The sequence below is a fragment of the Ixodes scapularis genome, unplaced genomic scaffold, assembly GCF_016920785.2.
Source record: "Ixodes scapularis isolate PalLabHiFi unplaced genomic scaffold, ASM1692078v2 PGA_scaffold9__187_contigs__length_104089568, whole genome shotgun sequence".
In the NCBI taxonomy this organism is placed as follows: Eukaryota; Metazoa; Arthropoda; class Arachnida; order Ixodida; family Ixodidae; genus Ixodes; species Ixodes scapularis.
In genome coordinates this window covers 61542001-61567109 of record NW_024609884.1, presented here as the reverse complement: position 1 = coordinate 61567109, position 25109 = coordinate 61542001, and the positions used below count along the sequence as shown (strand labels likewise).

At 47.2% G+C, this 25109-nt stretch overlaps 1 protein-coding gene across 3 annotated transcripts in view; it reads left to right on the top strand.

Moving 5' to 3' along the window:
* LOC8038470 overlaps positions 1 to 25109 on the top strand; it is a 215804-nt gene that overhangs the window by 175813 nt on the left and 14882 nt on the right. For 2 of the 3 annotated variants that reach the window (XM_042287120.1, XM_042287121.1), the window contains 12 exons: positions 1024 to 1266; positions 1363 to 1578; positions 9826 to 10068; positions 10165 to 10380; positions 12628 to 12870; positions 12969 to 13184; positions 16129 to 16362; positions 16430 to 16687; positions 16788 to 17003; positions 17073 to 17314; positions 19089 to 19314; positions 21941 to 22093. In XM_042287120.1, the coding sequence (XP_042143054.1) occupies positions 1024 to 1266; positions 1363 to 1578; positions 9826 to 10068; positions 10165 to 10380; positions 12628 to 12870; positions 12969 to 13184; positions 16129 to 16362; positions 16430 to 16687; positions 16788 to 17003; positions 17073 to 17314; positions 19089 to 19314; positions 21941 to 22093 (2706 nt within the window). The remainder of the gene's footprint in view (positions 1 to 1023; positions 1267 to 1362; positions 1579 to 9825; positions 10069 to 10164; positions 10381 to 12627; positions 12871 to 12968; positions 13185 to 16128; positions 16363 to 16429; positions 16688 to 16787; positions 17004 to 17072; positions 17315 to 19088; positions 19315 to 21940; positions 22094 to 25109) is intronic. The other variant, XM_042287122.1, reaches the window with a different exon arrangement.

Below are 25109 nucleotides of genomic sequence, written 5' to 3'. Positions count from 1 at the left end.
TAACAAGGCGCTACATGAGCGCTAACAAGGCGCTACTGGAGCGCTAACAAGGCGCTACTAAAGCGCTAACCACGCGCTGTATAAGAACGAAGTCACGCGCTAGGAAGCGCCACAGGAGCGCTCCTTCGAGCGCTCACGTAGCGCTAACTTAGCGCTCCGCTGTATCTGTGAACAGGCCTTTAAGCAGCCACTTCGGATCTTTATTTCCCATGAATCTCCATACAAAACAAGCAGAAGCCAACCTCAATGTTTCTCATATTCTTCTAGGTTCCGCCAGAAACAAAATTGGCTTCAAGGAGCCAAAAAGTTTGTCTGTCGAACGCGTCCGTGTTCATTTATGAAGATAGTGGTGACTTGGCAATATCATTATAGGCCTCCGGCATTCTCTATCTCTTTCTCTCTACCTCTTTCTCTCAACATTGTAAAGGGTAAACACTCAGGTTCTCTTGACTATCTGAGCCAGAAAAAAAAATGGGGGAGGGGGGGAGGTGAGAGGAATGGGTGAAAAGATAGGTGATGCACAGAGTGAGGTCGCCCTCTCGCACGTAAGCAAGCAGAGTCCAGGATCTGTTTGCGGTGGTCGGGAGGTTTAGTGGGATTGTGGCTTGTTCCTTCGGTGTAACTCCTGGGGCGGTAGTCCGCGGACACGGGACCAAGGTGGAGATTTCAGATATTAAAGACTTTTGAGCGCTTCCAGCACTAACTTTTCGCAATATAAATTGCGCTGCGTTGTGGTTAGTTTATACCCACCCCAATAGTGCCACCAAAAAAAAAAAAAAAGAGATGGTCCCAGCTGGCATGGAACGAACCAGACGTTGCCTGATGTTTCCATTATAATGGTAATACCGTGAGGCGGTAACTTCGTTACCGCCTCAAGGGTACGAAACCGTGTTTGGAGATTATGCTGCCAGGCACGGAGTGTCGGCGCCGCCTGGTTGATGCTAAACGCCAATCGCTAGAAAGTTATCTTCAATCGCTGACACCTTTCCTCCTCCTTTCCACCTTCTTCTTTCTATCACACAGGGCATCAGAACCCACAACTCTCCCGGGGCTGCGAGGATTACACCGTGGTTGTAGACAATCTCACCGTGTCCTTTCCTGTCCCCGTCTCCGCGCCTGTGTTCAAAGCGTTCAACGATACCGAAGCTGCGGTCAACTGCAGCTTGCCTCAAGTGATCGCTTACGGAACGCACATGAGCAACTGTACTGCCACAGACGCAGAGCTGGGAACTGTGTCCTCTTGCACCTTCAGTGTCATTGTGAAGGGTAAGCGGAAACATCTGTAGCCCTGTCTCTCTCGATGGTTGGGTCGCATGACCCTCTATCGAACGTCTCTGTACACCCAGAATGTCGATCGTGCAGCTCCCGGATGTCCACCACTTTCGAGCGACCCCTTCAGCCTTGTGTCTTGCTCAGAAGTTCGCAACGCAACTGAGGACCAATTTCACCCGGTGGGCGACGTATGCGAGCACAACTGCCAGCCGGGCTACGTCATTCCCAAAGGCAAGAAAGAGTGGTCCACGAAAACATGTCTCTCAAACGGCACCTGGAGCAATGACATCACTCATCTCTGCCAAAGTAAGTCTACTTTCTCTTTTAGTAGATGCGAATAAACAACGGTTCTTCAGGGTGTAATCACGTTCCTGACACGTAAAGGTCATAAACCCCGAATAGAAAGAACTGTGCTCTCGGTAGAGTCGCGATCTATATGAAGATAAACACGCGATAGTCGACCGATCCCTACTGGCAGCTCCATAAAGCGGCGAACTAAGCGCGAACTAATTCGTTATGCAGGGCTGGGGAAACAAGAGCATCCCTGCCACTCCTACGACTTGACCCTCCGTCTTATTGAGCTTGAGGGCGAGTGTGAGCGTTGCCCCTTGCATTTCTTCTTTCTGAGAAGTGCGCGATTCGCGGGCCACAGTTTCGTTATTGACGTTTTCTGAGGGGGGTGTGCTGTAGTCAAGTCATCAGTTTTAAGAAGATTTTCTGCGTAGACATTCGCTTCCGTGCACCGTAGCCCTGGAGATGTTATTATTGCTTTGAGAGGTTTTCAGCCTTTTGCAGTATAGTTTAGTACCGCTTGCAGTATTTTGGCCCAGAGCGTGAAAAGATGGAGGTCGGGTGTTGTAGCATCTTCGTCGACGTCCATTTTGATTTTTGTAATCTTCAGGGTGCTGTTAAGGCGGGGTTCAGAGCCGGCGTCTTCGAACTCAGCGCTTAAGAACTTCCCTGAATTTGTCCCAGTGTTCGGTGTAGTCGTACGTTTTTGTTTTTTCTTTATTTTTTCCGTTATCCGTCTCGTTTGCGAAAATTCGAAGCGAATACGGAACTGGTGGCTGCCCCACGTATCCGAGGGGACACATTTATGCTGCTGAATGCACGGCTTTGTGATCAAAGTGAGGTCGGGAGTGTTATCCGACTGCCAAAAACCTCCTAGGCTTGTTTTGGCTCCCTTCTTGTTTAGGAGCTTTACGCGGAAGGTTTGCATCTCGCCAACAAAGTCTTCCGCTCCCGTGGAGTCTCGCTTGTAGTCCCACAGAGGTTGGTGGAGATTAAAGTCTCCTCCGTAGAGCTTCTGTTCTTCGGGGTACAGATCGTGGAGATGGGCAATCCATAGGTGGGCTTTTGTCTATGTCGTGGATTGGAGTGGTCTGCAGTATATGAAGGAGGACGAAGATTTGCTGCTGGACCGAGATCCGCACCGCCACAATTTCCTGTCCATCGGCGCAGTAACCGCTCATTCACACTGGAAGCGGATCCGCGTTCGCAAAGCGGTTGCGAACGCGGTTGTATAATGATTCAGTACAATCGCACGCGCACTTGATATCATCGAGGGCGCGTGCAATTGTACTGGATCTTTATGCAACCGCGTTCGCAACCGCTTTGCGAACGCGGATCCGCTGTCAGTGTGAATGAGCGGTAAGGGTTGTGATCGACTTGGGGGGCTATGTTGCGCTTTTTGCACTCCCAGGAGACTAGGGAGAGGGAAGTGACGTCAACAACGCAGCAAATGCAGATTGGATGTTGATTTTGTTTTCTTCTGTCAACATCCAATCTGCATTTGCTCTAGTCATTGACGTCACTTCCCTCTTCCAAGTCTCCTGGGAGAGCAAAAAGCGCAACATAGCACCCTTGGTGCTTGGGTCAGTCATTCCTTGCGTAGCCGAGAGCTTTCCCTGCAGGGTAAGTGGTTTGGCCTGGGCGTTTGGATGTTATAGGGGGCTGGAGTATATTGAAAATCCACGAAGGTTAATGGCCGTGAAGTTCGTGTCCTGAATTAGGAGTACGTTAGGACGTTCGTCAGGTCTATCCAAAAAGCGGACTCGGCGCTCCGCCACTCGTTTCCGGAACCCCTGGCAGTTTCACTCGAAGACTCTGATCATTTCTCGTTGAGGATTGGGGTTGCTAGGATTTGTACTCAGTGAGGTTGATAGAGTCATCTTTTGCCTCTTGTAACAGAAGCGCACCACGGTACTTGGCAAGTTTTGTTTAGGTGTCGGGTATTGAGCTCTGCGCCATGGAGTCCCAGACGTGTGCAGTTCCACTGGGTGATTATCAGCGCCATCGTTGCTGGATGGCTTGTGCGATGTAAATGAGCGGCTCGGAAACCTGGGAGTGCTGATTGGAAGCGAGTGTCGCGTCAGTGTTCGCGTGGGACTATGATAGGAAACGAGCCCCACGCGAACGCTGATGCGGCACTCGCATCCAATCAGCGCCCGTGTCGGCCTCCCGGACGTGACGTCGTGTGACGTAACGCGCAGGCTTTGCTGTCTAGGAGGTGATGAATAAGCGTGCTGTCTCCCGCGCATCACTTGCTCTTCGGATTTAACCGGTGCTGTGTCTATTGCGGTGGACTCTGGACGCCACGTCATGAGTGTATAAAATGAGCACGCTGCTTCCCGCGCGTCACTTCCTCTTCGGATTTTCATCGGTGCTGTCTCTACTGCGATGGACTCTGAAGCGTCTGTCTGCCTCAGCGGCAGCTGTGAAATCTGGTCGCCCAAGGATGTACACCTAAGAGGAAGCAAGAGAACACAATGAAATTCATCGCTCTGCAGCAAAATGGTCCGAATGTTTCCGGTCTTTGGCCAACGTATCCGCAAACACACACACTGAATCAGCAGAATGAACTTTATTGCATGTCGAAAACATCAGTCGAAAACATTTCACCAAAGGGACTATAACGCCTTTCGCATTCCCACACGTAAGCAGTCTTAAGTGTCGCTGCCGAATTTTAAACTCTACCCTCGCTAGGTGTGCCTTTGCAGTTTCCTCCTTGGCGAATTCGCCGTGCCAGCCGAGGGTGTGTTGCTTCTGACCAGTCTTCCATACCGGGTGTGAATGGGGAGGGGGCGCCTTGCTTTTGGGGGTTGTAAAGCTTTGGGCTTGTTCTTGCTTTTGGTTCCTTCTTGGTAAGTTTTACCTTTTTTGCTCAGTCCTTGCCTGTTGACAGGTTTCCGGTCTTCTAGAACACCTGGCGAAAAGGCCCCAGGTCCGGGCATGCGTTGCAGTTACCTTTGTCATTTTGAGTTTCCTCGTGTGACCTTCGGCACGATCAGCAGATTGCATCTCCGGGGCATATATGTCTGATTTGTGGAGAATACTTTGTTAGTTATTGCAGGTTACTGTCTTCGCTTTGTGGGCAAATTGCATGATGGAGCAAGAGTTTTACACAAACCTCAAAAGCTTTTTTTTTTTCTCCTTTTGGAACGTGATGAGCGCCGTGCGACCTTTCTTTCCCATGAGACGGGCAGATATGGTGAGGGTTTGAGATTCGCGCTTTACCCTGAGCAAGGCGTTGTCTTCTTCTGGGTCTACGTTAAACATGGCACATCTGATCCGGTTTCCCTCATGGTTTGAAAGGGTTTAGCCGGGATAGGAGAACCGTTGGGGATCGGCATTTCCGTCATGCCAAGTAAGAAGTGAGCAGTAGATTCTAGAGTTGTTCTGACTGAAATTGTGTAGCTATTTTTGAAAACATTGTGTGAGGCCTCTTGTAGGTTCCTGCCGAGAACGTTCGACAACGGCTAATGTATGGCTTCCTTGGAGATGTTTAGTGTTGGAAAGTGCATCCAATAAAAACTTTAAGTAAAGTACAAAGTAAATGAGATGTGATGTACTTGAAGTAAGGTAGTAAGTAAACTTGGTGCAATGTACTTGAAGTAAAGCACTACAAACACAACGTACTTTCAAAGTGAAATTAGATGTACCTTTTAACACAATCTTTCATTATGCCCTTTCATTCCCCCATAGCCTATACAGTGATTTTTTAACTGGTATACATTGCCCCAGGTGTAATCGGCGGTGCATGACTTATTTTCGGAAACGGCAGCGAATATTGAATAAAATCAAATGGCAGCAGAGTAGTTATTTTCAGAAATGGTGCCAAACTCAGAAGTCCCTCCGACTTTTGAATTTAGCGCTGCTTCCAGTGGCTTGTTCCACCCAGGTGGGTTAAGGCTGGGTCACGCACTTGTGTGAGTCTGACCGTGTGCGACTGCAATGGCTTGCGACGTTAATCTTTTTAAGGATTGCTATGGCAACGGGGCGGTTGTAAGCGGCTTAAAATCCCGTCTCCAGAGCAACCCGTAAAAGGGTTAACGTCGCAAGCCGTTGCAGCAGCACTCGGTCGGACTCACGCAACTGTGTGAATCGCCCATTAAACGTACTAGCAGAGAACATAACGTCAGCCCCGTAGTTCCCACAAGCAATCCTTTTCTAAATGAGTATCCTCTCCTTAACTAAAATCAGTGAGTGTGTAGGCGAGCTGGTAATAATTAATCATAATGTAATGCCTGACATGGTGGTGCGAAAAAAAAATTTGGTGAACTCACAAGTATAGAAGGAAAATACAACACAGAACGTCTTAAAACATTGAGACATTCTCTTTGTTGTCTTTTTCTTCGGCTTGAAAGTTTTTCATGTTTCCGCACCACTGTCTCAATGTTACATTATGAATAATTTCGCTCTCCTAATATCTTAACCTTCTCGCTTGTGCTGACGGAGAGAAAAGTAGTAGAGTTCAAAGAGCTACGAGAAAGCCACCCCGAGAACAAACAGAGCAATGCATCGTCTGCTCACGTTTCTGGTGAGAGTAGAATATCCCTCCCAGTATTTCTTCAGAGTTGACAAATAATCATTTCGTGGTACAAATTTAACAAAAACAAATTTGGGGAATGCACGTTGAAGTCGGGAGTTGTTCTTTCCTCGGAAAGTGCCAGAAAAAAACATGCTCTAAGTTAAGTACAAGTACGTACTCAGAGAATATACTTCAAGTAAAGTACAAGTTTACTAAACCTACCTGATGTAGTACTTTAAGTACAACATGCTTAAAGTACTTCCCAACACTGAGGATATCCATGAAGACTCTTAGTTCTTAGCCCGATCTTGATGGTGTAGTGCATCTCAGAACCCTTGAGCGTGGATTTGCCTTGGGATCCCTGGAGTGTGACTGGCTTTTTTAAACACTTCTTCTTGGTGATAGTTAACCACGGAAGTTTATCTCCTGCCTCAAGCAAGTTTCTGATGTCGGCTCGCTTGTTGAGGTAAAAGGTGTTGCGTGTGATGTCAATGGTGGCGCAAGGGTTGTTTGCTATCCTAAAGTGGCGTGTTGTTTTGCACCTTTCTCGCCGTCAGGTGTTGATTGCAAGATGGTGGAGTTGTCTTTAGGCTTAGCTTTTTCGGCTTTTCTAGCCATGAATTTTATGGTTTTCTGCATTTTTTTTTTGTCAAAAATTGCTCGTCTAAAACTTTCAGAAACGTCGATTTAAGTTCCTCTTTTGATGTTGCCCCTTAAGCGTTTTTTTATTATGGGCCAGTTGCTCGGCCATACCTTGCGATGTGTGAGAGCCGAAGGGTTTAATTGGCCGGACGGGTACGCTGAGAATTGTGGGCTGCGTCACCTCTAGTGACGGCCAGAAGACGGAAGAAGCCTTTGGCAGTATTATCGGTAGGTGCTGTAAACTTGAAGACCTCGTTCGGTTCGTCGGTCTCAATTGTCGGAATCCACGGATAGTAAGAAAAAGCGGCCGTTCGCTACAGCGTCTTCCTCTTACTTCACCTTTACCATAGCTATTTTAATATATTTCTGTAAGTTTTTTTGTCCGATTTAGAACATCGTACCGGCGTGTGGTTGTGTATCACTACTGCTTGGTGTACGTTAAAGACCCCAGGCTAGCAGTTGCACTGCACTGGCTACATTTCTCATCTACAGTGGGTAACCTTATCGCCATGTTTTGCAGACTACCTCCCGCTGTATAAACAACTAACGACTAATCACTTTTTCTGCGATTTACATCAAAGATGTCAGTCGATGCCATTCATATGAATGCTTGACGTAGTTTGTGATTTATGACGTGACAATTTCAGTTTTTTTTTTTTTACTATTTTTGTTTACTTACCTTGAGGAAGTACAGTTTCCGGCAATATGAAAGACCCACTGGGAGCGCGTGACCGAGGCGGTGGCTGGCGGGGGCGCTGCGAGCGCTCCGGGCAATTCCATTCTGCTTCGAGGGGAGGACGCTCACTCGGGGCTCAGCACAAACTGATAAGCGCGTTGCGCTTTAACTGAGCCCGAGTGAGCGTCCTTCCCTCGAAGCAGAATGGAATTACCCGGAGCGCTCGCAGCGCCCCCGCCAGCCACCGCCTCGGCCACGCGATCCCTGTGGGTCTTTCATATTGCCGGAGACTGTACAAGATGAATATACCAGAGCTCTAAGTGTGTCTTTTGTCTCCCTTGTGCGTTTCCCTGTTGTGTCCTCGTCGATTTGCGCTGTTGCTCTCCACGATGACGTTCACTGGATGGACTCCAGAATGCCGCGCACTTCCATACTTCGTTGCAGCTTAAGTTCAGACGCAGTCGATGCTACGAGCGCGAGCATGCAGGCCTGAACAGTGCTCGCACAGCACGAGCGCTCGTGCTTGGCAGGGACGCTGGAAGCCCGGAGCTCGCGCTTTTGCATCGGCTGCGTCTGGACTTGAAACGAAATATAGTGCCAAGTAAACATCTTGACGAAAGTGGGTACAGGTGCTGCGGGTGCTGGCGTTTCCAGCTCTAACTGTTCGAAAGCAAAAATCTAAAAGAAATGGCACTTCGCACGCGCGTTCCACGGACGCTTTATTTTGGGTTTTTACTTCGAATCTTTTCTATATAGAAGGTGAGCACGTGCATCGCGTCTACCTACGTTCCCACATGATCTTTCATGCTTGATTAATGCCCCATTCACACGGCCAGCCTAAAGGTACCTTTAACATAGGTCCCTTTGCAATCGGCGAATCAGTCCGCTCTCTTGGGTCGCGAGCACTTGTCACGCGCGGAGCATCGCGAACTGATTCGCCGCTGGCCCTAAAGGTCCCTTACCTAAAGGAACCTTTATGATCGGGTAAATAGGGTATAATTTAGCGAAAGGTCCTATTAAAACTTCGTTCTTATCAGTTTAGGCCGGTTAGCTACAAACGAGATTTTGGGTTGCGTCTCCGGCTGGTTTCTCCGCAAAAAACAAGAGACTGAAGGATGATGTTCTATAGTCGCTGTTGCCGCCCTGCCGCTTGACCGTGGGATGCAGCGGTTTTAACCTTTAACTTCTTAAACCGCTTTCAGATACCTATAGCTTCCAATTTTCTTGTTCAGAAGCAAAAAGATAGGTAAAGCAATGCGGCCACAATAGCCATGCTGCCGGCACTGCACCAATAATAAAATTGTGTTTTTAATTAAGCTTGGTCGAACTCACCTTCGATCGTCAACTTTATAAATTAACTTTAATGTTTATTACACGGACTGTGTATCTATAGAGAAAAACAGTAAATTAAAATAAACTTCTCTCATTCTTAAATCTATTTGTGCAAATGAGACCTCCAAATGTTTCACGCTACGATCGTGACGTCACATGGCAGCCAAGTGCCAGTGTTGCCGTCCCTTCAAGCTGGCAGTTTTGATTTCGTGGTGAGCCCCGAAGCAAAATTATGAAATTAGATTTCTACAAAACTATCTATATACAATACCGATCAGAACGTTTACCACGGGATTCAGCAATGCAAGCTTAGTTAAAAACTGCCATAACTTCAAAATCGAAAATGTGGAGCGGAGTTACCCTTTGAGAGGAAACGGGATTAGTCCCTTCACGAGACGATAAAAATATTTTTTAGCTACTATTACCAATTCTGATTGTTTCCTCGACGGCCTAACACGGCAGTAAGCATCGTGAAGTGCCTAAGCCACTTTAGGTTTGAGACTCTACGGTTCTTCAGAGCAGAAGAAGAGGAAGCCAAGGATAATAGACGTTTATCAAACCGTTATCGCGTTCCGCGTACCGCACTACCGGAGCCTTTGAAGCATGCTTTTAAGCGCGTGCCACGCGGTCACGGTATCACCCGGGCGCGCGCTTGAAAGCATGCTTCAAAGGCTCCGTACTGCGGTACGCGGAACACTACAATGGTTTGCTAAAAGTCCCAAATGTCCCTCGTTGCGTTCTAACTGCTGTCAAAAGGGGAACAGACTTCTGAGGTCCAAGAATCTGATTTTTTTATTAAACGCGTCTGTCTTCTTTCGTGACAAGGAAACTTATAGTGTTCTATAGTCCGTTGCAACCTAAGAACTAAGGGCGAGGCTAAGACGGGCCGGGGAGGAGGAAGCAGGCGGAACTCTGGAGAAGAGAGGGGGAAACCTCCTTCTCTCTTTAGCGTTCCGTCTGCTTCCTCCTCCCCGGCCCGTCTTACCCTCGCCCTTCGTTCTTAGGTTGCAACGGACTATAGTTTCTCAGTTTTACTATATTTTCTCAAGTTAGCTTAATCCCTCTCCTCCACCTTCGTCTTTTTATCACGCAGAGCATCAGAACCCACAACTCTCCCGGGGCTGCGAGGACTACACCGTGGTTGTAGACAATCTCACCGTGTCCTTTCCTGTCCCCGTCTCCACGCCCGTGTTCAAAGCGTTCAACGATACCGAAGCTGCGGTCAACTGCAGCTTGCCTCAAGTGACCGCCTACGGAACGCACGTCAGTAGCTGCACTGCCACAGACGCAGAGCTGGGAACTGTGTCCTCTTGCACCTTCAGTGTCATTGTGAAGGGTAAGCGAAAACCTCTGGCGCCCTGTCTCTTTAGATGGTTGGGTCGCGTGACCCTCTATCGAACGTCTCTGTACACCCAGAATGTCGATCGTGCAGCTCCCGGATGTCCGCCACTTTCGAGCGACCCCTTCAGTCAAGTGTCTTGCTCGGAAGTTCGCGACGCAGCTGACGACCAATTTCATCCGGTGGGCGACGTGTGCCAGCACAACTGCCAGCCGGGCTACGTCATTCCCAAAGGCAGGCAAGAGTGGTCCACAAAAATATGTCTGTCCAACGGCACCTGGAGCAATGACATCATCCATCTCTGCCAAAGTAAGGGTCTCATTTTTCTTCTAGTGGGTGGGAATAAAGAATAAAAAACAAAACATGGATTAGGACCTCCGTAGTGCAATCGAGTGTTTGACACAGAAGAGACATAAAGCCTGCATTTAAAGGGATACTTCAACGAAATTTGAAATATATCCGTCGTGTTCAAAAATAGCTTGAATATGATCTACAATATCTGTAAATGACAATCGCACGTTGGTATTTTGAGCCTGGTTGCTGTATTTTTCGTTAAAAACGGCTCGCTCTGGCAAGGGCTTGGAGAAGGGCCCACCTTAGAGCACGTGACATCCGACGCAATCGTGACATAGTTCGTCTCGGGACGAGCGGAGCTATGGCGAGGCTGACGTCGAGAGGATGTCCTAGTCGTTCCAGCCACCGAAGCGGCTGCTTTTGTACGAATTTTGAGTGACGGGTTTATCTTCTGTAATCTTGTAGAGGGACAATAGCGACGTCATGGTCACACAAAAGGGATTCTCGTGAAGAGGGGAGTTCCTCCTTCCCCTCTTCTCTCGTCGTGGCCGGAGGCGAGACAATAAGCGTCACTACCTCTCAAGGTTCCTAGACGGGCACTACAAACGAGGCGTTAGCGACATCCACCAGGTGCTCTTTGCTTATCGCTTGATTCGTTTTAAAATTCCTTTCTGTGTCTTTTTTAACAAGATATTGGTGTGTCCGATGTGATACAGCTCCTTTGAACACATCTAGATCATAAAATAAGCGCCGAAATTTTGTTGTAGTAATCCTTTAAGGAACTGTGCGCGCGGTAGAAAAAAAAAAATATATATATATATATAGGGTGTTTTTGTTTTCTTTATTCTTACATGTTTGTTTTAAAAAAACGTGAAAGCTACACTAATGCGGTTTCGGTTTGTGCAGCTGGGTTATACGGCCAGGCGGAAATTATGTGGGTGGATAATCTTTGCGATGAGTCGGCTAATTAATTAAAATTCGTTAATTAACTTTTAATTAGCGAAAATAGACATATAGTTCCAATTAAAAACTTGCTGGCCATAATCGAAAACCACTAAATCAACTAATTTTAGAAGGATATAACGCCGGGGCAGCATATTACGGCGTTCTGTAAAAACGCTTCGTTTAGACGCACTTCTAGATTTCGGTTTCTTATCGGAGCGCATCTTTGCGCCCGCGGTCCTGCTCCCCGGTGGTCGCTGCGCGACGCATCCTTTTCGCCTCCCTTGTAGAATGGAGGTAAGTAGGGCGCACGTGTGTTGCGCGTCTCAACCTCTAGGGAGCAGGACCGCGGGCGCCGTGATGCGCTCCCATAAGAAACCGAAATCTGGAAACGCGTCCAAATGGGGCGTTTTTACAAAACGCCGTAAGATGCTGACCCGGCGTGATATCCTTCTAAAATAGTTGATTTAGTGGTTTTCGGTGATGCTAAGCAAGTTTCTAATTAAACTATACGTCTATTTACACTAATTAAGAAGTTAATTAACGAATTTGAATTACTTGGCCAACCTATCGCTAAGATTAGTCACCCATATTATGTCCGCCTGACCGTATAACCCACCTCCAAAAACCGCATTGGTGTAGCTTTTACGGTTTTCTTTTAACAAATGTGTAAGAATAAAAACAAACACCCTGTATATATGGTGCATTATATATAATATGTGTGTTCATTGTTACCATATTATTCTGCAAGCAATAGGACACCGGGTGCCTGGAATACGTATCCAACGGCTGTGTTTGCAATTCTCGCATGATGCATGACGTTACAATTCTGCATCGTATGAGATTGTCGCAACGGAAGTCGTGGTTCTCGGCATCGCAGACGTGCTCAGCGTCGGAGGTGGAGACAGCAGATGCCATATATTTTCCGCTATACTATGTCCGGCTGTTCGCGCCATCTGTGCAACGTGCAGATATGGGGCGTTCAAGCCACGGTGGGAAAAAAGAGAGATGTCTGAACAAGGTCAGCCAAAGCGGCAAAAGTTTGCTCGGACTTCATCTTCCGAAGGGGCACTGTTGGTTTAGAGGCCTTCGGCGCCTCGCACAGGGCTCGGTGCAGTACCCTCCCCATCAGACCTGACCAGGCCATGCAAGATTCGCTCTCCGTCCGAGAAGCGGAAAAAGGGCGCAGAACTCTGATTATCACGCACGAGAGGCAGCCCGTGTAAGAATAAAAAAACAAAAAACGAGTTTCTTAGTTTTAGTATATTTTCTAAAGTTAGCTTAATCCCTTTCCTCCACCTTCGTCTTTCTATCACACAGAGCATCAGAACCCACAACTCTCCCGGGGCTGCCAGGATTACACCGTGGTTGTAGACAATCTCACCGTGTCCTTTCCTGTCCCCGTCTCCACGCCTGTGTTCAAAGCGTTCAACGATACCGAAGCTGCGGTCAACTGCAGCTTGCCTCAAGTGATCGCCTACGGAACGCACGTCAGTAGCTGCACTGCCACAGACGCAGAGCTGGGAACTGTGTCCTCTTGCACCTTCAGTGTCATTGTGGAGGGTAAGCGGAAACCTCTGGAGCCCTCTCTTTCTCTCGATGGTTGGGTCGCATGACCCTCTATCGAACGTCTCTGTACACCCAGAATGTCGATCGTGCAGCTCCCGGATGTCCACCGCTCTCGAGCGACCCCTTCAGCCTAGTGTCTTGCTCGGAAGTTCGCAACGCAGCTGAGGACCGATTTCATCCGGTGGGCGACGTGTGCCAGCACAACTGCCAGCCGGGCTACGTCATTCCCAAAGGCAGGCAAGAGTGGTCCACAAAAATATGTCTGTCCAACGGCACCTGGAGCAATGATATCATTCATCTCTGCCAAAGTAAGTCTTCTTTCTCTTTTAGTGGGTGGGAATAAAGAATAAAAAGAAACATCGATTAGGACCTCCGTGGTGCAGTCGAGTGCTTGACACAGAAGAGACATAAAGCCTGCATTTAAGGAACTGTGCGCCCGGTAGAATATATATATATATATATATATATATATATATATATATGTATAGGGTGTTTTCTTTGCTTTTTTTATTCTTAATCATTTGTTTAAAAAAAAACGTCAAAGCTACCCTAATGCGGTTTGTGCAGGTGGGTTATACGGCCAGGCCGGACATTATGTGCGTGGCTAATCTTTACAATAAGTCGGCTAATTAATTGAAATTCGTTAAATAACTTTTAATTTGTGAAAATATACATATAGTTCCAATTAAGAACGTGCTGAGCATCATCGAAAACCACTAAATCAACTATTTTTTGAAGGATACAACGCCGGGGCAGCGTTTTACAACGTTCTGTAAAAACGCTTCATTTGAACGCGATTCTAGATTTCGGTTTCGTATCGGAGCGCATCTTTGCGCCCGCAGTCCTGCTCCCCGGTGGTCGCGGCGCGACGCCACCCTTTCGCCCCCCCTGTAGAATGGAGGGAAGTAGGGCGCACGTGTGTTGCGCGTCTCAACCACAAGGGAGCAGGACCGGGGGCGCCGTGATGCGCTCCGATAAGAAACCGAAATCTGGAAACGCGTCCACATCGAGCGTTTCTACAGAACGCCGTAAAATGCTGCCCCGGCACGATATCTTTATAAAATTAGTTGATTTAGTGGTTTTCGATGATGCTGAGCAAGTTTCAAATTGGAAATATATGTATATTTACATTAATTAAGAAGTTAATTAACGAATTTTAATTAATTAGCCGACTTATCGCAAAGGTTAGTCACCCACATTATGTCCGCCTGGCCGTATAACCGACCTGGAAAAACCGCATTAGTGTAGCTTTCACGGTTTTCTTTCAACAAATGTGTAAGAATTGAAAAAAACTGCATATACGATGCATTATTAATAATACGTATGTTCATTGTTACCATATTATTCTGCTGGCAATAGGACACCGGGTGCCTGGAGGACGTATCTAACTGCTGTGTTTGCAATTCTCGCATGATGCGCATGACGTTACAATTCTGCTTGATTTATTGATTGATTGGGGGTTTATGGCGCATCAGCAACTAAGGCTATATTGCGCCAAGTTACAATTCTTCATTGTGTGAGATTGTCGCAACGCAAGTCGTGGGTCTTGGCATCACAGACGTGCTCAGCGTCGAAGATGGAGACAGCAGATGTCATGTATTTTCAGCTATACTATATCTGACTGTTCGCGCCATCTGTGCAACGTGCACAGATGGGGCGTTTAAGCCACGGTGGAAGAAAAGAGAGATGTCTGAACAAGGTCAGCCAAGGCGGCAAAAGTTTGCTCGGACTTCATCTTCCGAAGGGGCACTGTTGGTTTAGAGGCCTTCGGCGCCTCACCCAGTGCTCGCGCAACCGCCCTCCCCATCAGACCTGACCAGGCCATGCGAGATTCGCTCTCCTTGTGAGGAGCCGAAAAAGGGTGCAGGACTCTGATTATCACGCACGAGAGGCAGCGCGTAAGCGCCTTTCATATTTCCCAAAGAACATCTCCGACAACTATTCTACTACGAAAGCTCCGAAGGCAAATATACTGAGACACATCTTTTAAAAACGCAACCGCTGCCACTGTCTATCTCAACATATTTTGTGTGGTCGTTTGCAAACTTTTACGTCACTCCCGCTTGTTACTCCTGACTAGATAATCACACGCTTGCTTCGCGCTCGTGAATACCGCCTGGCCTAGTCACTTTTTAGTCGCCGATTCTACATTTATCAGGCTACTAAATAGACGCGCTACTAACTTACAACCAAAGCTAGTTAGTCGAAGTGAATACGGCTGGACGTTACTAAATTGAGGGTTATCTACACACACTAGTTGGAGGCACATTATAGGTATAAGCTGGCTCTGGACTCAGTCAAATCGGTTTCACATCTGAGTATAGGTGATCTTTTTATTGAGTTAGAAACCTATTCAGGTTACTCACAAAGATTATGTTTTCTGGGGGTTATTCTTTTATTTACTAGTTATATGGGGTTCAGTTGGTGCTTCAGGATGGGAGCCGACATTTCGTTTAGAGGCATAGCTAGGTCTCGAATAGCAAATGTCGGCTGCCATGTTAAGGCACTCCAAGGGAGTACGTTTTCATGCCTCTGCTTCTTGTCTCATTGTTTATTGTTGTTGTTGTTTTTTTCTTGGGATTTTTTTACTCTATATCAGAAAATAACAGTAACTCTAAGACTTTGGCTGAGAGCAAATTAAGCACAGCTATTCGAGGATATGATGACTGACAAATGAGTGACGTCTATAAATGTTTGCGCGTAGTCCTTTCTCGAAAGAGAACTTTCTAGAAGACAGCAGGTCTTTCGTATAGCTTCTTCTCGCTCCCGCCATCGGCGGCCGTTTCTATAATTCTAGCATATTCCTTCCCCGTCTTCGTGCGTTGTGCCGTAGTTTATTTTTTTAAATAATCAGTGTTTACGAAGAAGGCTATAGCATCCGCTTTCTCACTGGGTCGACCATTCTGATCTACGATGAGAGACGTGGAAGAGACCCAATTTTTTGAAATTGTAATGTTACCTTATTTGTCTAAAAAGTATACGTTTTCTCTGCCGGTCATGAGAGAAAGGGGCGCATATCATTTAATTTTTACCGGACAGTTGCCTGAACCCCTAGACTGGCTGAGTCTACTTCCGAGGATCGCAACGAAGGCGATTCCCTGGTGGCAAACAGGTTTACGGTCAACATGCCACTTCCACTCCAGATTGTCTCCCGTTAACAGGAAACGTTGGGCGGTGTATGTAGGCACGCGTCTCCGCCGAATCCGTTAGCCTAAGGTCGATGATCGTAGCAGCAGTGGTACGAACTTGCAGAGCAGCTTGCCCCGGTGAGAGTGAGCGGCTGCGTGGACATCGAAGTGGGTACCGACGACCTCAGCAATGTGACAGTGCCCACACCCGTGTACCGCGGAGGCTCGGGAGATCCTGTGGAGGTCCTTTGTTCGCCGGGGAAACTAGATGACTTCGGTGAGCACCGGATCGAGTGCCGAGCTGAGGACCAGGAGCTCAAGACATCTGTATCCTGTACGTTTAAGGTAATAGTCAAAGGTACGAACTCGTAGTTACACTGGGGATGGTTTTAGCCGTTTCTGCACCCATTCGATTGCCCACGCAGGTGAAACTCTTCCCCGCCTCTCTGAGTGGAGCAGTGGTTGTGTAGACGTGGAGCAAGTACACGACTCGTTCCCCGTCGTGCTCAAGACGCCAGATTTCGTGAGCTCGTCCGGCGACGCTGCCGTGGTGACGTGCACCCCCAGCAGCCTGCACGGTCCCGGCACGTACAACGTCAGCTGTACGGCTAAAGACAATAAAAGCCAGGCTGAAACCCAATGCGACTATGTTGTGAACGCTAGACAGTTCGCGCCGTTCAGGGGTGAGTAAGGACGGCCCTCGACGGCCTCTTGACTCCGCACTCCCCCGGCTGCATGCGCGCCCTCGGCGACAGCCCGCTCACTCGCTACCCCTCCTTTCAGAGTCCCGGTGTCTATCGCTCGAAGCTCCTGTAAATGGCAACATCATGTGTAGGAGAAGGGCGGGGCTGGTCACCTGTCGTTTCCGGTGCGCCGACGGCTACACCATAGCAACAGACGAGTATCCGCTCTTGTCGAGGGGCTACGTGGAATGTACGCAAGGCGTCTTGTTCGACTTCCAGGAGGCTTACGGACTCAAACACCTGCCCCAGTGCACACGTGCGTCTCGACGCGTGCTCTATCGCTTCCCACGCGTTTCACGTCTAAGGTCTCGCTTCCGATATGCAGGTCTACCTTCCCCCACATACTTCGAGGGCAGCATCATGTTCTACGTGGGGCTTCCCAACTGCTCCGCCCAGAGCTTGCACGTGGACTTCGTGCCCACGGTGGTCGCCGGCCTGCTAAACCGGACCGGTGACATCTGCCTTCAAGCCAAGTGCGACAACATCACTTTCGTCTGCGAGACGTTTCGCAACGTGTCCGATCCCTCTGTTCACTCCCCCGCCATGAAGGTCGTCTGGACCATTCAGGTGTCTATCTCATGACTACTCAAGTGAACCAAGTAGCATTGCCAATGTGCCACGCACGATAGGCCCTTCTAGAAAAGGCTAGTTAACTCAAAGCAAATCGTTTTTCAGGTACAGATTCCGAAGAAAATAACGGTTCGGCTCCGAATTGGGTAACTGTAGAACTATTAAATTGGTTTCGCTCCGCATTTTGGGGAGATCGGTCGATCATTATTTTTGATGATATTTAGTGTCCCCCTTAAATTGTTGTATTCTGATTAAGCTAAACTCTCCAGTTTGGCTGATAAAAGGCAGCTCCAACTCAAGAAGTCATGAGAGAAAGGTTTTGTGGAAACATATTTAAATATAAATATGTTTCTCGTTATGTTGTGATCAAAATCTAGATAGGTTTCGTAGAGTATTGAAGCTTCCAAGCACACATTCCGTCTTAAACTGTAGACCGAACTCTCCTCTCTCTAACCGCCCCGTAGTTTAGCGCAAAAATCGGTCTTGTAATTTTCTAGAATTATATGCTGAAGTATAACAAGACAATACAAATGCACTAGAGCCTGAAAAGCAGAACGTACGATGGTTCAAACACACTCTGTTGTTCCTGTTTGCAGATGGCTCAAAAGATAAAAGCGTTCCGAATAATATAAATGGGTCGACGGGCTTAGATCCAAACGGGAGTATCTTGTTTTGTGTATTCCAGTTTCGATCGCTTATCTGACATTTCAGAAGCACAGTGCGAGTAGAGGCTAAAACAAAGTAGGCGTTTTAGACGTTCTGAAAGAAGGAAATAAGTACCATTGTTGATTACTCGGACAGAAAGTAACGAGAATGCGTTCCTTGCTTCGATTCTCGGAACGGTAATCAAGGGGTACATTCGCTACAGAAAATTAACCAGTCACTTTTTATGCGGCACGCGACATTTGAGACACGAATGTTTCGGTGATGACGAGCTAGGACGGTGAGTTACCGTGGCAACCAAGGGCACAAGGCTCGTCGTAACGTAACGTAAGGAGTTGAGCTCGGTTCAACTTTTCACACATCACCGTTTTCTTACGTTACGTCTAAGTCACCGAAACCTTCGTGTCTCGAATATCGCGTGCCAGGCTATCTCCTTGAATTGGGAGCCACGCTTAATACGAAGCACAGATTTCCCGGTGACTTTTCGGAACGTAACGTAAGAAAACGGGGCAGTGTGAACCAGCCTTAAGTCAGAGCATAGCCTACGCTCTATGCGCCGATGGGACGAATCAAGCAGCGCCGGAATCGCGGCTCGGCGTTCGTCATCTTTCTGCGCTTGTGGAATCATCGACTACACCAATCAGGCGCCGTGAGCGCGCCGTGACCTTGTGGTTTTAGCAGGTGTATACGTGTTGGTAGGTCTTCTTGGGCCCTAGACTTGCCAAACACAAGGTTGGGATCAAAGTTACGGGGCGCGCCGATTGAACTCCGGCAACGATGACCGATCACTTTTGCCGCCAAAGTACAATATGTGCGCTCCGTAAACTTTCGGCTCCAACTTTGTGTTTAAAGAGTCTAGGGGCTCAAGGGCGATTCACACACCTGTGTTGAGTCCGACCGAGTGCGAGGGTCGCTATGGCAACAGCTGCATCGGCTCCAACAAAACCGGTTTTTACCCCGTTTTGTAGGAGCCGACGCTCCTACAAAACGGGGTAAAAATCGCCCTTCAGGCCTTTGACTGCGCTCTGACCACTGACAACCACACAGTTGATACAAGAGAAGCTGTCACGACCATCTGTCCTTGAGACCCCCTTCTCTGCCCGCGCAGGCGAAGCACAACGTCAACTCCGACGACGACGGCGTGCCTCCGGCCGAGGGTCTGATCGAAGACCTCCAGGTGCTTTCGCACCAAATCATCACGTCCGATGCCGAGTTTTACCGGGAGATAGCTGAGGTCGGCGGTCAGCTGTGGCAGCAGTCTTTCCAGCAGTCCCAGTTCAGCCTGGTGTGCGGCAACGAAGGTTTCACAATCGACCACGACTCCGGACACTGTGGTAAGTCACGAGGAGCAGCCAGCCGAAACCGAACTAGACGACCGTCAGAAGTTGACATCCCGTCCTGCGACGCTACACGTTTTCATGATACATTGTGAACGTGTCCGATACACCACTCTTGGTTGCAAAAAATCAGAAACTGCTAATATACATTATGGGGTTCCCCAAGGATAAATCCTCGGACCACTTCTATTTCTAAATTACATTAATTATATTGTTAACATACCACATACTCCTGATATTATACTTTATGCAGATGACACAAATGTATTTTTTTCGGGTACGAACATAGATCGGCTGGAAACATTAGCGAACAACTGGATGATAGAGTTAAGTATGTGGTTGGCGTGCAATGAATTAGAAATAAACGTTGAAAAAATGAAATATATTATATTTAGAGCAAGAAATAGAAATATTAATCAAAAACTAAGCATTCGATTTAGGAACACTGAAATCGGTTACGCAAAAAACCACAAGTTCTTAGGAGTGTCCTTTCAAGAAAATCTAGATTGGTCTCATCATATTGATCGGATTCGACCCGACATATCACGAGCAATCGGAATTATAATTAGGCTAAAATATATTCTTCCGGTTTGGTTAAAGCGCCAGCTCTATTATACGCTTGTTCATTCTCGTTTAAGCTATTGCAGTTTAGTATGGGGTACATGCTCAAAAACCTGTTTATCTAAGTGACTTCTATTGCAAAAAAGAGCAGTGCGCTCAACTGCCAATGTATCATATCGGGAACACTCCCGCCCATATTTCATCAAATACTCCCTTCTTACAGTAGAACAATCAATCACTCAGAAATTGGCAATATACATGTTCCACAAAATTAAGCTACACCCGGAGTTCGTGCAAGAGAATTACGTCAACAGGGCGTCCACATACACCTTTCGCCATACGCACTACCTACAGTCGAGAATACGCACGAATTATGGTAGTCAGAAAATACTTAATCAGATCGCACAATTATTAAATAACCATCCTGAAATACTGTCCATGGTTAATAGCTCTAATACAATACACACATTTAAAACCACCATAAGAAGTTTTCTTCTACGTCTAATGTAATTTGTGTTGGTATTTTTATGTGTTTGTTTTATTATATCACAATTTGTATATGTCACTGTGGCCTTGTGTAATGATATAATTGTTTTGATTCGTTTTTTTCTGTACATTTTGCTGCTGGACTGTACAGGGGGACGGGCCCTTGTCAGGCGACCATAGTCGCCTTTTGCCCTATCCTCCAAGACGTTTGTCTGAATAAAGTGTATTCAATTCAATTCAATTCAATTCCCAGCACTACAACAATGTGGAACCACCTTCCCCAAGCCATCGGCCCTGATGGCGCGAGTTTTCAAACTGCCGTGACTAACCTTTTTTTTTTTTCTGCCTTAACATTTAAAGTTTTTTTTTTTTGTATTGTAGGTTTTGCTGTTTTTTTAATTATTATTCTTTCTATTTATGTAACTATATACTACAACACCTCCAGCTTTGAGGGTACCAGAGCTCGGTAGGGTAGCTGGTACCACAACTCGGTAAGGCCGCTGCAACCCCACCGACCTGCGTGTCCTGCTTGGGATTACTCGTTTGGTGAGATTGAGGTAACTTCTTCTAAGAAGGCGCCCTAACCTAACCGTGTGAGCTTCTTCGCTCCGGGGTCGAGCGGGAAGTATTTCCAGACTAGTTAGAACTACTGGCCAAATTGACGTGTATATGTTTATACAGCCGGAAGTTAGTCTACCTTACTGGGCGTGTGGTGTCTCGGCTATAGATGAGCAATTTAGCCAGTGCGGTAGAACCGCTAGCCTGGGGCCTTTATCGTGCACCACTCAGTAGTGATATACGACCGCACGCCGGTACGATGCTCATCCAGATCGAAACAGGTAAGGGTAGGGATTGAACCTACAGGCCATGAGGCTGCCTGACTAAAGGGACTTACGCGGAGCACCTCTTCTTTGACTTCTTAGAAAACAATTTCCCATAAGCAATCGTTTATTTATTGTAAGCCAAAAATATTTCAGTCGGCGCAGTAGTCATTTAAAATGAGCACATCGGCACATATTTTCAATCACTTTTGTGGGAACTTTAGTCGGGACAGAGGCCCAGGGTGCTTCAGGCAGTAGTGGAAGGGATACCGTGGCCGCGCCCTCACGCGCCTAAAATAAATCTCTGTGCCTCTAAGCGCACAAGGACACAGCGCACCCGTAACAAACACTAGGACAACGTTCACAGTCACACCAAAAGAAAGGGACACTTACACAGCGCTGTTTTAACAAGCCTCTAAGCGAGAACAAAGGCCGTGAGAAAAGCCACTCTTTAGACCGGGCTTGCATTGATGGAGCCCGTGATCGTGGCCGTCTGGTTTCGTCACGTTTGTCATCGCGAGGCGTGCAGTTTTTCGAAGTTGGCCTCCGCAATTTTCCTAGCGCTGCGTGTGTTGTCTCGTTCTCCTCCATCTTTCACGGCTGCCAAGCCGACTATTGTTCCGGCGCTGACCTCGCAGGCTTTCGCCCAACATAGGAGGCTATGACATTCTTTTAGGAATTATTGCGCTGCATAGGTGGTGCTGCGTAGGTATGTGTTGGACTTCTAAGTAACAGTGCTTCCCTTCTTTGCGCAGTTGAGTGCCCCACTGGAACCTTCGAAGAGAACCGTGCCTGCCATCCGTGTCCCAAAAACCACTACCAGGACGTCGAGGGACAGACGAGCTGCAAACCATGCCCAAAACACAGCTTCTCTGAGGCGGGAGCCAGGTCCGCCGACAACTGTACAGGTGCTACTACATGGGTGTTTAATGACTGGTTCTGGCGGGACGGAGCTGGGCGCTCTGATGCGGCTGTTTCTATTTTGCGCAAATCTACTGTCATGTGACAGATCTACGGCCTTCGTTTCGCCGCATCTCAATACCACATATTGCCGTCCCATTAAGGGCCCCTGAAAAGAAGAAGAAAAAAATTAGAGCAATATTGACGGCGACAGATACATTTGAAATTCTGCGCGCAAAGTCCATGACGTCACGGAATGGTCATTCGCTCTTTCGACCTCAACGAGATGGTCATTGGCTCTCTCCACCTCAACGTGAAAACGAAGCCGATCCACCTCTCCTCCACGCGCCCGAAATGCCGAGAGAGAAAACGGGTGGAATGGAGGTGACTACAGACTAAATCGCTTCTCGTGCAGTCAATATTTCTCGAAAATTCTTTTTTACCGCGTAAAATTAATTTTTTGGCACGCGTGTCCCAAAAAGACTGTTTAAAAAAACAATTTTTTTCAGCGGTTCTTTAAAGTTGATTGAAGAGCGTCTCAGCTGAGTGTTTTTCATAAAACTAAGAAATGTCGATACTTATGAAAAAGGAAGCTCTTTAATTCTCTTGCATTTTATTATATTTGAACAAGATTGGGACGAAAATGATAACTCTTTGTGTTCGACAAATGCCTCAAACTATTCAAATCATGATTTTCAGCTATGACGTTTTCTATAATGAAAGCATAAAAAATATACATAAACTATTTTATGCGCGAAAACAACGGACTACGGCCTTCGCTTTTGTGTAAGACGGGTAGCGGGAAGGCATCAATCTGTTCATGTGTTCTGGAGTTAGGCAAGTTCCAAATGATTTACAACAAATTCATTTCATCGTACACCTCTAAATTTTTTCTTCTTCTTCTTTTTTGCGAAGCATTATATTGTGGAGTGAAGATATATCACCGAATTATTTGTAATCCTGAATTTTCTGAGAAAATCAGACAGCGCTACCGCACTCAGTTGTTCAAAACGGGGGAACCCTGCAAGTGTGGTGCCGTCTCAACTGCGAACTGTCCCTTTAAATAAGAAAGCTGCAGGTATTCTTCATTATTCAAAGTTTGCTTTATATTATTTAAACAAAAATAGTTTTTTTTTATTTAAAACGCTTCTTTGCCTTCCATTTTAAGAAAATTAAAAACAACTCTTTGCCACAATTATTATTCTTTTCTTCTGTGCCTTTGTGCCTTTTATGTATTGGTTTTATTAAAAGCTGAGGCATGTACAAATGTACAAATGCTTTGACAGAAGCCCTCAGAAGTTGCTCTAATGCTACAGGGACTTACGCGGAACACCTCTTCCTCTTCGACTTCTCAAAAAACAATTTCCCATAAAGCGCTGGGAAAAGTGCGGCGGCCAACTGCGAAAAACTAAGCGCCTCGCGATGGCAAGCGTGATGAAACCAGATGCCACTATATCGGGTCGAAGACCTCCAGGTCTTGCGCCAAAATGATGCATGTGTATAGGAGTACCGGAAATGCTGCAAGCAAAATTTTCATAGCTCAATGTGCTGCGATTTCATAGGCAGAAGCGCTAAGGGCAATATGCTAGATAAAACTCCGAGTCCTTTCTGAAGTCAGCGACAAGTATCAATGTGCGACCATTCCGACGAAGCCCCTTTACTCATTGCGCGCTCTACGGAAAATAATCAGTCGATTTGCGTCGCATGGGGAACCTTGGCCATCAAATATTCCACTAATATTATCGAAGTTAGAGATTCTTACACGCGGCTCTCTTATAATGCCGATAGTATTCTGCTCCAACTTGTTATTTTTCTAGGGCTGGGAAATTTATCGATTAACCTACCGATGAGTCAATGAATGCTTTAACCGAGATTAATTTCTCAACCCGTTAATCGGTTAAATTTGACTAACCAAAAGAAAGTAAAAATTGAATGATTTCACCACGCAGGCGTGGAAGAGTACGCCTGTATCTAGGGCAAACTTTAGGTAAAATTTTGACCTAAAGTAAACTGGTGAGGCGACATTTGTAACTCAAAACATGTGCAGAAGGTTATACCTGTCCCGGCCACTTCAACGTCGTGCGAGTGTCCGCTTAGCCCAACAGGGACTATTTTGAACTTTTAAAGGAGCTCGCTCTTGCCGGAGAATATAAACGAGCCTCTTAGTACCTACAGTGAAGTAATAATCTGTTTAGTGTGGGTGGTCTTAGAACTGCTCTCAACTACACATTAAGGTTGATTCATAAGCCTAATTGTACATTGCGCTGTTTATCTGTTTTTTTTTTCTTTTTTTTTTTTTTTTGCTTTGTTTTTGTTTTTACGCCATTGGCTTTTATACCAGAGGCAACCCCCTCGTCCCGCCGGCGCGCCCTCAGCCAATCACAAGAGTGAGAGGGCGGAAAAGATGTGCGGTAGTCGTGAGGGCACATCGGCGGGGTTGGCGGCAGTATAGGTATCCGCTTAGAGCGAAGCTCCCTTTGTATTGTCAAAAACGAAAAGACAACACAAGGTTCTCATGGCAGGGATCGAAGGCGGCCTGCAGTGATGCCCAGTCGAAGGGCCCGGTTGTCCGTGTAGATCACGGTGCGTGGAGACGCAAGGAGAGCCGCGATGGCCCAGGCGATGACTTCGCGCTCGAAGATGCGCCGGGCTGGCGCTGTCAGGATGGCCAGGGCGGCAGTCGGGGTCACAACCCCCAGTCCATGGTTGGACGCGTCGGCAGAAAGAACGTTGCAAGGTGGCCGCCGCACCAAAGCCACAGTGTGGGGAAGTTGCTTCCACAAAAAAGAAAAAAGTCTCTCTCCACTTCACAGGTGGCGGGACGGCAGACTCACACGCACCATAAAGGGGGCGCAGGGCATGATACCCGGAACGATAAAGCGAAAAATAAAAACACCAAAGTCCGGCGAGACGCTGGTACAAGGCCCTGGCCTTCGGACCTGGGGGTCCGAAGGAGCTGCAGAGTGTCGTCGAGCGTCTGAATGCGCTGGGGGATATGGGAAATCGTGTCGTCGTAAGTGTTAA